The sequence below is a fragment of the Lobosporangium transversale genome, assembly GCF_002105155.1.
Source record: "Lobosporangium transversale strain NRRL 3116 chromosome Unknown BCR41scaffold_22, whole genome shotgun sequence".
In the NCBI taxonomy this organism is placed as follows: domain Eukaryota; kingdom Fungi; phylum Mortierellomycota; class Mortierellomycetes; order Mortierellales; family Mortierellaceae; genus Lobosporangium; species Lobosporangium transversale.
Window position 1 is genome coordinate 381,701 of NW_019029000.1, and position 12,917 is coordinate 394,617.

Sequence of the window (12,917 nt, forward strand, 5' to 3'; positions counted from 1 at the left end):
AAACTAAAATATTGATCTGTTGCTTTTGTTTATTCTTTTTTCCTTTGTATTTTTTTTTTTTGTTCTTAAAGTAATAAAATAAAAGGCATTGTATTCGTTTTTTTTTATTTTTTATTTTTTATTTTTATTGTACTGTTACATGTGTGCAGAGCTGAATATAAGATGTAAAAAAAAATGCAAACGAACAAGAGAAAAGAGATAAAATAAGAAATAAGAAAAAAAAAAAAATCTAAACATTTGAGCCATTCAATGCAGTGGCGGTCCTTTGCTTGTTTTTGTTTAGTGTACTTGATGCGGTTGTATTGTTGGATTCATCGTCTTCGGTCGTATTATCGGCCTCATCTTCCTCCGCCGCTGCTGCCAGAGCATTTTCATCCAACTCGCCTGTTGCAGCAGCTTCCTTAAGAGCCTCACTCAATGGAGTATTGTGACGGTACTTGTAGAATTGGAAGAAGATTGTAAAATCAAAGACTAACGTACCGCCCGAGCCCAGAACCCAGGGCAGGTTCCTGATCAAGTAATCAAGCTCGATTGAGAACAAGAAGATGGACGCCACATACAAGACATTGCCAAAGACTGAGAACACAAACATCATAATCGACAATCCCTCACACGACTTTAGACGCCAGTTCTTGTAAATCTGAGGAATACGTGATCCAAGGTATAACAATGCACTTCCCCAACCCAACAACAGAGGAACCCAGATCTGGAAGAGCGTTTTTTCATGTCCTTCTTCATCATGACCACCGTCGATGTTGTTGTTGATCGTTACGAACGATATGGGATCACCGTTATTCTCCTTTGGAGGATGGGAAGGAGGAAGTTTGCCATGTCCACCATTATGACCACGTCCACAGTGAGATCCATCTCCGTCCTCATCACCGAGAGTGCACTGCAGCCAATCATGATACAACCAAATGAGGAGTGCTAATAGTACAAGGGGGAATAGGATTATGATGGCCCTGCGGATCATTTTTCGACGCTTTACTGCTTTGGATCGAAGTTTTCCAGAACCATTGGTTAAAGTTGAATGGGTTGAGGAACGACGTCGAAGATGCTGCTGGTGATGATGGCCGTTAGCTGTATGATCATGACTTTCATTGTAGTGAGATGCAGCGGTATTAGCAGCCATGGCTGCTTGATGAATCATACGATCATGTTCATTTTCATGGACATGTTCTGAAGGAGAAATACTTGAATAGTTTGTGGTTGATCCTCCTCCAATCCCGTTTCCACTTCCAATAAGAGGCGTGTGTTCATGTGACATATTGAGGCTTTCAGAATTAGCATGAGTAATAACAGACTCAAAGCTTCCTTTGACAGAAGTCCTACGGTAGTAGAAAACCTGACTGATCAAAGCAATCTAGAAAGGGAAATATATACATATATTATTATTATCCTGAAGGTCAGAGACACAAGAATGTACTATTACATATTACAGATACATATTACATATTATCGTTTAAGATATGGCGCATATGTCCCTGCCCTACAAGGCCATCAGGAATGAATGAGACTTACATCTGAGATTGTGTAGTACCAAGCGAGAACACGCTATTCACAAAAAAAAAAAAAAAAGGAGAGACAAGGGGGGAAAGATGGGAAGATTGTATAAGCAAACATGAGTTTAGCACGGTTGTACAGAAAAAGTGAACAAAACAGATCATCAAGCAAGTCGACAAAAAAAAAAAAATGTTGTTGTTGATCTCTCCCTGAACTTTGGAGTTGGAAGTAGGGAGGGGGGGGAGAACTTACCATCGTAAGCAGCAGATTGTCCATGGTTGCACCGATCAAGTTCATAATGTCACCAGCCAACCAAATGTAGAGGAATACAAGAGAGAGTGACTCTCCTGACTTGCGCTTGTAGTTGGTCCAGAATTGACTAGAGAGATTAAGAAAGTTGACAAGAGCGGGCAAAAGTTCATGTCAGTGACAGTGTGCTTTTCTTTTTTATTATCTTTTTTTTTTTTGTACTATCCATCCATCATAAGTAACCAGAGCCAGAAAGCAGATGCTTGTTTGTTGCATTGGAAAGGGGTGTAACAAAGATAGGTAAGCATGTCGCATAAACGATACGATCCGATTTTTTACACAAATGTTTTACCCTGCCACAATCACAAAGGAGATCCACATGAATCCAGTAACTATTTTTTTTTTTTTTTGTTCAAAAGAGCGCATTCCTATTATCACTCTCTGTATCCAAACCTGGTCTTTACTTGTGCACATTCTTTCTTCCATTCCAATCCCGGTCAAAATAACGGTAGATCAAAACAAAAGAATAAGGGGGATGGTGGGCTCTCCATCTCTTTTGGGATAAAAAAAAAAAAAAAAAAAACACCAGACAGAGGGACCATTTATACTTGGATCGTTTTTTTTTTTTTTTTTTTTTTACTATCCATTACAATCTGAGCTGGTGCATCTTCCCAATTGTGGATAATGATCATGAAAAAGAAAAGAAAGTATTTGACTTACGGAGTAAAGACGATAAACCAGCAGATAATTGATAAGAAGCCGGCGATGTTGGAAAGATAGATGTTCAAAGGGATCTCATTGTCGTCAGCGTCAGTTGCAGTTGCAGTTGTACCGTGGCTTGCCAGCCAGTAAAGAATAGTGTGTGCAACCATCAGACGAACTCAAGTGAATGAAGGTAATTCAAATGAGAACAATGAGAGGGAAAAAAAACAGAAAAGAGAGAACCAAGTTCGTTGAAGTGGAATGAAAGCAAGAAAAGAAGTGAACAAATGGTCTGACTGACCGTTGTGAGTGCTTGTGTTGGGTATATAAATGATAAGTGAGGGTATATGAACGAGGGTATATGAAAGAAGAAAGATTGTGAGACAGAGCAACAACAGTAATGAAACAAAAAAAAAAAAAAAAAAAAAGAAAAGAAAAGAAAAGAAAAGAAACGCCGCCACTTCTTTTGTTCCTTTTATACTTGATTCTGAAGACTTTTGACCATGACCTTGGCCTTGACCTTAACCAGAGGAACAGTCAATCTGATTCCCATCAACCAAACTTAGAAAAGCATACATGTGCATGTACATGCTTGGGGGCTAAGGGAGACAATAGAGTTCGTCCATCCGTTTCCGTATCTCTAGCTCGCCTCTCCCCCCTGTGGAATCGCGTCTCACAAAAAAAAAAAAGTTTCTTAGTCACTGATTGTCAAAAACTTTATTTCAATCTGCCTTCTATGCAATGCCACATTATGCAATGTCTCAATGTGGACAATTAGAACAGCAATCCTTCATGACTGTCTGAAGCAAGCAACCAAATGCCATTTCTCCATAACTTTTTCTTTCTTTCTTTCTTCCTTTCTTTCGTTCTTTCCCTCCCTTCCTTTCTCTCTTCCTCATCGTCCCCATCTTGACACATACACATGTTCAGTACACATTCATTCTTCTTCTGAATTGCACCAATGTTTTTATAACATTTCTGTACACAAACTTGATAGAGAGCTCTGTTCTCCATTTTCTATCATACACATGTAGCATTGCACCCTTAAATTGTATTCACTTGCTCACTTGCTGCATATTAATGGATAATAACCATTCCGTGTCACCTGTTTGACTTGAGGAACTACTACCCATTGACCTCCTCTAGTCGTAGTACAGAATTTTATCTGCTGATTCAGCCAATTATCAAAGCATCGCGTGAGGTATTCAGTGATGAGCTACAGGTTTACAAGAGCCAACATGTCAAATCAGATAATTTCAGCTGTAGCTTATTCTTTGCTTCACCCAACTTTTCTTTTATTTCCCTCTCTTCTTTTGCAAACTTGGAGGAACGAACGTCTTTCCTCGAAAAAATGTATATTTGTAATGCCTTCATTCGAAAGGTGGACAGACCTCATAGTACATTCTCTCTTAAAGTAAACATAAATGTAGTAGTGAGCGTGAAGCCATCCTTTTTTTTTTTTATCTTCGCAATGAACTAAAAGATGGCTACATGCCAAAACTGCAATGGTTTATTTGAGGAGGCCTAAGTTTATCTTATTCTACCAGAAGAGAGAAGAGAGGGGATGAGCAGAAAAGGTTGATGATGGTCATAATATTTATGGAATTAAAGTGTTCAAAGAAACTAAGAAACTTGACTATACTGCCGCAGCATGGAGTACATACTGATCAATTGCAGACATTTCCCCCCCCTTTTTTTTTTTGATTGAAAATGGAGATGTGTGCAATGTCGCGTGGTTTAAAGGGCCGTTGTGAAAAGCATCAAAAGATCGTCCACTGGCGATGTCAGCCAATTATCAGTTGTTACATTGCAGAAAAAACGCCATCAATGATGACTTGCAGATAAACAAAACAAAACAAAAAAAAAAAAAAAAAAAAAAGATGCAATGCATTCCATTGCTTGCAATGTTCTTTAGATGGAAAGAAACTTTTAGATGTTTTCTTTGCTGTGGATCTACCCTTTGCTTTTTATATTGGCATGAAATGGTGCCTAGATGACATGTGGATATCTAGAGGCGAGTTTTTTTTTTTTTTTTTTTTTTATTTTTTCTTTACTGCATTCGGATTATTTGATCTTCTGATCAAGATTTGTGAAAAGGAGGTTGTCCCTGAAAAAACATTGCTGCCTGGGCTTTGTGGACAAGAACAGACCACCTGCCTAAATGTCTACATGTCTAGAGCATCTGTATCTGTCAGACTGCATTTGGATTGATTGACAATTTCGTCCATCGCGTGCAACACTGCTTTTCCACAGCTCCAAAGTATAAAACTGTTTGCATCTGTGGGGTAGAATTCGACTCAATTTATCCGATCAAATCAAACAAAAGATTCTTTTTCCCCTCAATTATTACCATCTATGTTGTCAATGTGCACAATTGCCTCTCTCTCTTTCTCTTTATCTCTCTCTCTCCCCTCTCTCTCTCCTCTTTCTCTTTTTCTCTTTCTTTCATTCTTATTCTTTCGCTCACACACATTCTCTACATCACACATCCTTGTTTCCTTCATTCACCCTATCTTCTTTTCTCTCCCGTGAAGACATCTTTCTTTTCCACACCTTAGCCATTTTTTTTTTTTTTTTTTTTTTTTTCCTTGTTACTATTATTTATTTTCATTTTTTGTCTTGGTCTGCTTGTATAGTCCCTTGTCTCAACACAATATCCACAAACCATAATTCATATCCAATGCCATCGCTACTATTAGCAGTACCGCTCCGAAAAACGTGGTACGGAGTCCACTACTGGAAGACCCCTTCCATCATGGATTTACCTATAGAACTCGAGGTACCCCCCTTAAACCATCATTATTCCTTCAAAAGCACCCTCTTAATTGCATTCCACACTCACGTCGACGAAGAAACATGGTCAACAGCCAACAATTTTATTTTATTTTATTTTTTTTTCTTCAAAAAAAAAAAAAAAAAAAAAAAGGAAAAAAAAAAAAAGCAAATATGATGACAGTGTATGCTATAGTTCTCCTTTTGTATTCTCAAAAAGTGAAACGGAATGAATGAGAATTGCATTGGTCTGTGTGTTGCTCTGAATGAAAAGAATGAAAAAGTATTTTTTTCTTTTTACCCCAACGCCTCGGGTTTGTGATGATAATTTAAAAGAATGTTACATTTTCCCACCAGTCACCTTAAAAGAAAGAAAGAAAGAAAGAAAAGAAAACTGCGCACAGCATTCACACACTTTCCGTTGCATCTAATCAGAAGCATCGCAACAATTATTTTACATTTTTGAATACCATGCATAACACACAACAATTCCTAAAAAAAAAAAAAAATAGTACATCCCATACACTGAATTGGAAGCAAGGTTCACTAGTCTTAACAATATTGTGCGAACTACCTATCCAACCTATTGGCCCAACGTCATCATGTCCATTGTCTTTACAGTTCTCTTTGCAGGAACTGCCGTCGGCCTCGGACGTGGATCCAACCTTGCAATCATGAGTCAAGCCGCCTGTTTTATCTTGCCCATCGTGGCTCTTCTCTGGCTCCGGGTCCGAAAGGAAATGAAAGCCAGGGCTCGGAAGAGAGTAAGTCGTTAGCCTCTAGTCTCTATAGCTTGATCATCTTCAGTAATAATCCTCTAGTCCAACCCTCGAGTCTTTCTTGGAATGGAATTTGAGGGGTTGGTATTTTTGCTTTGCCCAAACTAACCGCTATCTCAAACATCTAAACTCTTTTTTTTTTTTTTTGTGAACAATCAATCAAAATCTCCCCATCTCGCTCATTCCTCTTTAAAGTTCAAACACCAGTCTCAGAAACTTCTCCGTGGATGGACAGCGCACGACTTTGTCGCACATGCCATCCAATGGAAAATACGTGTGCGCCCCAAAAGCGTAGCTCTGCCTTGGTACAATCCAACCACATCCTCCACCAATCCTGATCCTGGCATTACTGCTCAAGTGAACATGACAGAAACAAGCACAGGGACAAGATCAGGAGTTGTACCGCAACAGGATCATACAAGGGGAATTGATCTCTCAACCCGAGGTGTAATCGATCCACCACACCGGAGTTTAGAGAACGTTGTGGTTAATGTTGAAGCACCTTCAGCCCCAGTAGGACAAAGATCTCGCAATGAAGCAAATACTAATACTAGAGCTAGCACTGATAACAACAATCAAGATAATAACATCAATAATGACCACGGACCTGAAGAGGAGGGCAGTGAGGGCACAGCTGGCGGCTTACAAAGCTCTTCAACATCATCACAACCGATATCAGATATACCCAACGAAGTCGTGACATCTAGAACCATATCAACATCAACGATCGCACCAGCAGCAACCTCACTGTCTAGAAGACCATCTATAGCAGCTACTAGGAGAGTCGTCGAGGATGTCTATAGTGTATTAAGGCATTCAAACACTAATCCTACTTCAACGCCAACACCGCCATCATCGTCTTCTCCTTCACTTCCACCGACATCTTTACCATCACCATCACCATCACCAACACCCCTACCATCTTCATCTGAGCATCCTAATACTCTACAGAGACAAACCTCTTCGCTCCATCCCTCCATATCTGACGATTTCTCACCGCCGCCATCAACACCTTCTAAATGGGAACCCCTGTTGGATTTACTTCGTGATCTACATTGTTGTGCATTCTTATTCAACGAACCAAGAGTTTGGATGATTGAAATCTCGATTAGAGAAGGTGTTTTGGATGAGTATTCGTTCCCAGTCCCCACACCTGCCTATTGTGATTATCGTTTGCCTGGATACGATGATGTCATTGCGGCAGCAGCTTCACCTTCACCTTCTTCGTCAACGCCACCATCATCTCTTTCTAATAATATCCAGGCACGTTTTTTCAGCTCTCCCCCACCAGCATACGAAAGCGATCCTGAGAATGAATCCGATATTGGAGAAGAGGAGGAGGATGGCGGTAATGATGACCATCATAATAACGCCCATAATCGTAATCATAATCATAATCATAATCATAATAATCATAATGGGCAAGTCGAGATCCATGTAGGGCCCACGAGATCAACCGTTCCTACTATAGTAACAACAGGAACATCATCAGCAACGGTAGCAGCAGCAGCAGCAGCAGTAAGAGATTTGGTGACAGTACTAGATGCCAGTAATCCAGATACCATAGCGACAACAACAACAACAACAACAACAGCAGCAGCAGCAGCAAGAGGAAGAAATACACATTTTCAACAACCTGTAGAGATGACAGCCATCATAATCTCATCCGCCCCAGCTCATCTCAATACATATGTGATGAGACCTCTTGGTGATATAAGGACTTCCACTGATACGACCACGACAACAATCTCTTCGGTCTTATCTAACGACAGTATATTTTCCTTTGAAGATACAGAAGGAGAGATGAAAACAAAATAGTTCTCCCCTCCCTCCCTTCTTCTTTCTTGTTTATAATACATTATACATAACACAGCTTTGTAAATAAAATATACTCGATAAACTCATTAATATATATATATTTTTTTTGTTGTTGTAAATTTAATATAAAGATGTCTACAGTGTTCATACAAAGTTCAAGTTTTTTGAAGAAAGGAGAAGAAAAAGAGGAAAGAAAAAGAAGAAGATGATGATGAAGAGGAAACTTTTTTTTTTTTTACATTTCTATAGGTTTGTAAGGCTGCTAATTGGTAACTCGTTCCTTTGCTTGCTTCTTTTAAGATCCTTATTTCTTTATCCTTGGTCCTTTATCCTTGGTCCTTTGCCTCTTCATGACTTTGTTATGGATCCCATCAGATCAATCGATTGTAACATCTCCAACAGCTTACGTTCTGCAAACGCTACCAACATTTCATTATCCATACTAGGTGGAATATCAACATTGACTAGGAATTGACACTTGAATTTCGTAGCTATTTTTTTTTTTTTTTTTTTTTTTTTAAAAAAAAAATAAAATAGAAAAAAAAGGAAAGTTGATTAATCAAGTTTTTTTTTTTTTTTTTTTTTTTTGTTTGTTTGTTTGATTGCTTGTTTGCATTTTTAACATTTGCTTTCTTTTTTTTTTTTTTTTTTTTTTTATACCTAGACGACGTGCTATACTTGTAGATGTTTCTTCTAATGAATTTCCAAGCAACAAACTAGACACTGGAGCCTAATCCAAGAATTTATTCATAAAAATATATACATACATACGTATATAAATATATATATATATTTTCTCGGTTATCAGCCTTAGTTTTATTTCCCTTTATATATATATATTAACTTTAGACAGAACAAGCAAACAATTTACCTGTCCAGGTCGGAAAGGAGGCATTGCCATAGCAAAATCTCCAAATGATCCTCCTCCTCCTCCTCCTCCTCCTCCTCCTCCTCCTTTGCCTCCAGTACTATCTTGCTGTTGTTGTTGCTGTGGCTGTTGTTGCTGTGTTGCTTGGAAAAGTGCACGAGCAGCTGAAGAGATCCAAACCCATGCAGAATGGTCCATCGCAATCACTTGAATGTAAACTGGGTGTTGGTCCATGAAGCGAAATGTCTGTTGGTGCACCTTTAAACGAGGCGCCACAGACTCTGCAGGTATAAATGCTGTAGACATTTTTATTTTCTTTTTTCCTAAATGATAGAACGATAGAAAGATGAACTTTTTTTTTTTTTTTTTTTTTTTTTTTTTTTTTGCGTCCAAAAGACGCGAGGACTGGCATGCGCGTCTTTAACACAGACGCAGACACAGTCACAGACGCCACCGAAAAATGTTATGCCAAGGAAATTTAATTATGGTTTTTTTTATTTAATGGTAATAGTATTATTTACATTGTTTCCTCAATCCCACAAGTTGGAAGAGGTGAAAGACGATAAAGAAAAAAAAAAAACACACGGCAAAGAAGAATATAAAAAAGTACATTAAAAAAACGAGTTTCGCATTACCAGCGCTTACAAAGATAAAGAAAAAATCAATTGCTCATAAAAATGAAATGGAGGATGTAAAAAAAAAATTATTAAACGTTCGAATACAAAAATAAAAAAAAAAAAATAAAAATAAAAAAAAAAAGAAAAGAAAAGAAAAAAAAAAACTATACTGTTCCATCTCCATTGACTCCACCTCCTGCACCTGTATTGATATCGCCACTATTGCCATCATTATTGCCACCATTCATGTCAGCTCCAGCATTGGACATAGCTGCAGCCTGTGCATTGGCAGCGGCCTGAGCCAAAAGCAATGAAGTTGATTGCATATTGTGCTGCTGCTGGTGCTGCTGATGCAACTGATGCTGCTGCTGCTGCTGTTGTTGCTGTTGTTGCTGGGCATGCTGCTGAGCTTGGTGTAATTGTGCTTGTTGAAGTTGCTGTTGATGCATTTGCATCATCATCAGCTGCTGTGCTTGCATCGGTGGGCTCTGAATCATATTCTGTTGTTGATGTTGTTGTCTCGGTGACTGCATTGTCATTCTAGGCGATTGTAGTCGCGGTGATTGCAACACAGGTGATTGTAGTTGAGGCCCTCCTGTCCCAGGATTTCCAAGTGTATTGCCAATCTGAACACCTTGCTGCTGACCTTGCTGCTGACCTTGCTGCTGACCTTGCTGCTGACCTTGCTGCTGCTGCTGTTGTTGCTGCTGACCCTGCTGCTGCTGCTGTTGTTGCTGCTGACCCTGCTGCTGCTGCTGCTGCTGCTGTTGTTGTTGTTGTTGTTGTTGCTGCTGCTGCTGCTGCTGAAGTTGTTGCAATTGCATTTGTGCCAGCTGTTGTTGATGTAAAATCGCGTTCTGTTGTTGTTGCTTAATCTGTTGGAGTTGCAGTGGGGTAATTGAGCGTCCATTGGGCAAGATATACACCTGTTGGCCAGTCTGAGGCGAGGTTCTAATAGTAATACCAGGAATACCGGCCATGTTTTGAAGAGCTGCTGATGTGAGCGCTGCTGATCCACTCACGGGAGTGATCCCCGATACTGCAGAGTTTATACCTGCCACCGCCGGCGTCATACCAACTCCTGATGCATTAATCGAGACTCCAGGTACACTTCCAGCTGATGTAGCAATTCCTGTTGCTCCAGCGTTCAATTGCCCGCCCATCAATCCTCCTCCTACCGTAGCTGTGGGATTCAATCCTTGGGATATTGCTGCTTGTAAAGGGTTTCCACGACCAGCAGCAGACATACCTGCAACCCCTGCCATCAGACCTCCACGGCCCAGTCCAGCCGCAACATTGACCCCAGCAATGCCTCCGTTATTAGGAAGCATCATGCCTCGTCCTCGACCAAGACCCAGGTTTATACCAGCCAAGTTATTATTGAGACCTCCATTTGCTGCAGACAAATTCAGGTTCATCGCTGCTGAATTAGCGCCGAGTAAGGCTGCTGTGTTCAAATTAGCCATTGTCAAGTTTGGATTTGTGCCTGCAGTCGCAGCTACTACAGGATTAGTAGTACTCGCATTAACAGCGGTACCAGCTGTGCTGGCTATTATGGCGTTGGCATTATTAGCGCGGCTCGTATTCAGCCCTGCGGCCAGTTGAGTAGCTTGTTGGGCAGCCTGTTGGGCAGCCTGTTGAGCAGCTTGTTGGGCAGCTTGTTGGGCAGCTTGTTGGGCAGCTTGTTGATTTCGAATGACAGTGGATCTAGTCATAAGCTCTTTCATCATCTCAGTTGTGACTCCCGCCGCCTTCAAAGCCTCTATCGTCTGTTGCTGTTTAGTCTGGAGAAGTGTCTGTTGCTGCCGCAAAAACACCATCTGTTGGTTGTGCTGACTAACCAGAGCCTGTTGCCGCTTTTGGATTATCTCTTGGGTCAATTCTGGTGGGGGATTTTGCATAGCCTGCCTAATTTGCTGTACTTGTTGTTGGTAGTTCTGCATGTGCAAAGCTTGCTGATTATGAAGTTGAAGAAGTTGCTGTTGCATCGTCATCACTTGTTGAACAGCTACCTGTTGGGCATGAGGCATGTTGGCGGCAGAAAGAGCAGCTGGATTGGCTGTGACATTGTTATTGTTAGGATTAGTGGCAAGATTGGCAGGGCTATTGGGGTTGACAATAGCATTGCTGACATTAGTGGTACTGTTGACTCCTCCCATATTTGTTCCCGCGGCTGTAACAGTTCCAGCTGCTAGAACCGGGGTTCCTGACCCAGGAGTAGCATTTGCCATAGACGTGGGGTTAACGCCACCACCTGCAGCCGACAATGCCCCTTGACCTGATAATACATGAGCACCAACCACTGGCGAAGCAATGGGTGCTTCCGACATACCACCAGATGCTGGAGTGGCCCCAGTATTCAAACTTGCTGGTGCCTGAACAGGCGATGTGAACTGCGGTGTCTGCATGGCTCCAGGCTTTGGTGAACCAGTGATACTTCCTGCACCAACGGAAGCCGCACGCATTACTGGGGTCGCAATGACTCCATTTTGGGGGATAGGGCTGGCCAAGGGATTCTGCTGTAGTTGTTGCTGCTGGGGTGTATGCTGCTGCTGCTGCTGCTGCTGCTGCTGCTGCTGTTGTTGTTGTTGTTGACCCTGTTGTGGCTGTTGAGCCTGCTGCTGTTGCTGATTTTGTTGCGGCTGCTGTTGCTGTGCCTGCTGTGCCTGTTGAGCTTGTTGAGCTTGTTGAGCTTGTTGAGCTTGTTGAGCTTGTTGCATTTGAAGCTGTTGTGCTTGTTGCATTTGGAGCTGTTGCTGTAGCCTCATACCTTGATAGTGAATTTTCACATTATTAAATTGATTCAACGAAATTCCTGCCGCATTCAAGATCTGTAACAATTGAGGCGTAGGCTGCTGTGGACCAAACATTCCGATCTGAGCAAGATGGCTTGCAAGAGCTAATTTTTTTTTTTTTTTTTTTTTTTTTTTTGCAATAGATACATTTAAAATAATAATAATGTATTAATAAGTAAGCTCCCTGTAGTAGCTTTTCCGCAACCTTACCATAATGTCTGCTTAGGAAACAACAATGTGTATGAAGATCCAAAGAACTTACTATTAAGAGCAATATTCGGGTTAAGGCCTCCGTTTCCTCTGCCTGCAGCCAACTGCTGACTTCTCTGGAAGTTGACTAAGATGGCCCTCAAGGCATCTTGTTGGCTCCGCTGTTGCGCTGGAGTCAGTGGCATAGAAGCTTGCATAGGATTTGCCATGGCTCCCATTGATACATTGGCTACATTCATATTGGGTGACATCATGCCATTGGCACCCATCACTCCAGCAGCGTTAGTGTTGGCATTATTCATAATGGCATTAGCGTTGTTCTGAATATTATTTGCTACATTAGTCGTGTCCTGACTATTCATGGCTGCACTAACAAGGCCGTTTGGTGCCATAGATGGTGACTGTTGTGGCTGCTGTGGTTGCTGCTGCTGTTGCAATGGCTGTTGACCTTGTTGCTGCTGCTGAGGCTGCTGAGGCTGCTGAGACTGCTGCTGCTGTTGTGGCTGTGGCTGTGGCTGCTGCTGTAGTTGCTGTGGTTGCTGCGGCTGTTGTTGTTGAACTTGAGCTTGAGCTTGACCTTGAGCTTGACCTTGAGCTTGAGTTT

The 12,917-nt window shown here is 41.1% G+C and overlaps 4 protein-coding genes across 4 annotated transcripts; 1 reads left to right on the forward strand and 3 right to left on the reverse strand.

Annotated features, from left to right (window-relative positions):
* Nucleotides 1-120: 120 nt before the first annotated feature.
* On the reverse strand, nucleotides 121-2,844 carry BCR41DRAFT_387091 (PQ loop repeat-domain-containing protein). Its single transcript, XM_022027860.1, has 4 exons — nucleotides 2,473-2,844; nucleotides 1,756-1,882; nucleotides 1,522-1,554; nucleotides 121-1,363 (listed from the first exon to the last, which is right to left on the reverse strand). The coding sequence occupies exons 1-4, from the start codon at nucleotides 2,622-2,624 to the stop codon at nucleotides 230-232; spliced, it is 1,446 nt and encodes a 481-aa protein (XP_021880656.1). The 5' UTR covers nucleotides 2,625-2,844; the 3' UTR covers nucleotides 121-229.
* Nucleotides 2,845-5,765: 2,921 nt separating this feature from the next.
* BCR41DRAFT_422766 (hypothetical protein) lies at nucleotides 5,766-7,900 on the forward strand. The gene is made up of 2 exons (XM_022030195.1): nucleotides 5,766-5,990; nucleotides 6,201-7,900. The coding sequence occupies exons 1-2, from the start codon at nucleotides 5,829-5,831 to the stop codon at nucleotides 7,821-7,823; spliced, it is 1,785 nt and encodes a 594-aa protein (XP_021880657.1). The 5' UTR covers nucleotides 5,766-5,828; the 3' UTR covers nucleotides 7,824-7,900.
* Nucleotides 7,901-7,931: 31 nt separating this feature from the next.
* On the reverse strand, nucleotides 7,932-9,057 carry BCR41DRAFT_422767 (hypothetical protein). Its single transcript, XM_022030196.1, has 3 exons — nucleotides 8,695-9,057; nucleotides 8,484-8,553; nucleotides 7,932-8,314 (listed from the first exon to the last, which is right to left on the reverse strand). The coding sequence occupies exons 1-3, from the start codon at nucleotides 8,995-8,997 to the stop codon at nucleotides 8,172-8,174; spliced, it is 516 nt and encodes a 171-aa protein (XP_021880658.1). The 5' UTR covers nucleotides 8,998-9,057; the 3' UTR covers nucleotides 7,932-8,171.
* Nucleotides 9,058-10,178: 1,121 nt separating this feature from the next.
* BCR41DRAFT_371384 (hypothetical protein) lies at nucleotides 10,179-12,705 on the reverse strand (the record flags this gene model as incomplete). Its single annotated transcript, XM_022026601.1, has 4 exons — nucleotides 10,179-10,259; nucleotides 10,331-11,748; nucleotides 12,079-12,207; nucleotides 12,366-12,705. 4 exons carry the CDS (start codon nucleotides 12,703-12,705, stop codon nucleotides 10,179-10,181), a joined length of 1,968 nt encoding a protein of 655 aa, XP_021880659.1.
* Nucleotides 12,706-12,917: the final 212 nt, after the last annotated feature.

What these genes read in the sequence shown, in the direction of transcription:
- BCR41DRAFT_387091 (XM_022027860.1), bottom strand. Translation starts at nt 2,624, where the DNA reads ATGGTTGCACACACTATTCTTTACTGGCTGGCAAGCCACGGTACAACT. An exon ending in TGGTTTATCGTCTTTACTCC is followed by an intron (nt 1,883 to 2,472) that starts GTAAGTCAAATA and finishes TAATCTCTCTAG; the next exon opens with TCAATTCTGGACCAACTACA. An exon ending in GGTACTACACAATCTCAGAT is followed by an intron (nt 1,364 to 1,521) that starts GTAAGTCTCATT and finishes TTCCCTTTCTAG; the next exon opens with ATTGCTTTGATCAGTCAGGT.
- BCR41DRAFT_422766 (XM_022030195.1), top strand. Translation starts at nt 5,829, where the DNA reads ATGTCCATTGTCTTTACAGTTCTCTTTGCAGGAACTGCCGTCGGCCTC. An exon ending in AAGCCAGGGCTCGGAAGAGA is followed by an intron (nt 5,991 to 6,200) that starts GTAAGTCGTTAG and finishes TCCTCTTTAAAG; the next exon opens with TTCAAACACCAGTCTCAGAA.
- BCR41DRAFT_422767 (XM_022030196.1), bottom strand. Translation starts at nt 8,997, where the DNA reads ATGTCTACAGCATTTATACCTGCAGAGTCTGTGGCGCCTCGTTTAAAG. An exon ending in CTCCTTTCCGACCTGGACAG is followed by an intron (nt 8,554 to 8,694) that starts GTAAATTGTTTG and finishes TTCTTGGATTAG; the next exon opens with GCTCCAGTGTCTAGTTTGTT. An exon ending in AAGTATAGCACGTCGTCTAG is followed by an intron (nt 8,315 to 8,483) that starts GTATAAAAAAAA and finishes AAAAAAAAATAG; the next exon opens with CTACGAAATTCAAGTGTCAA.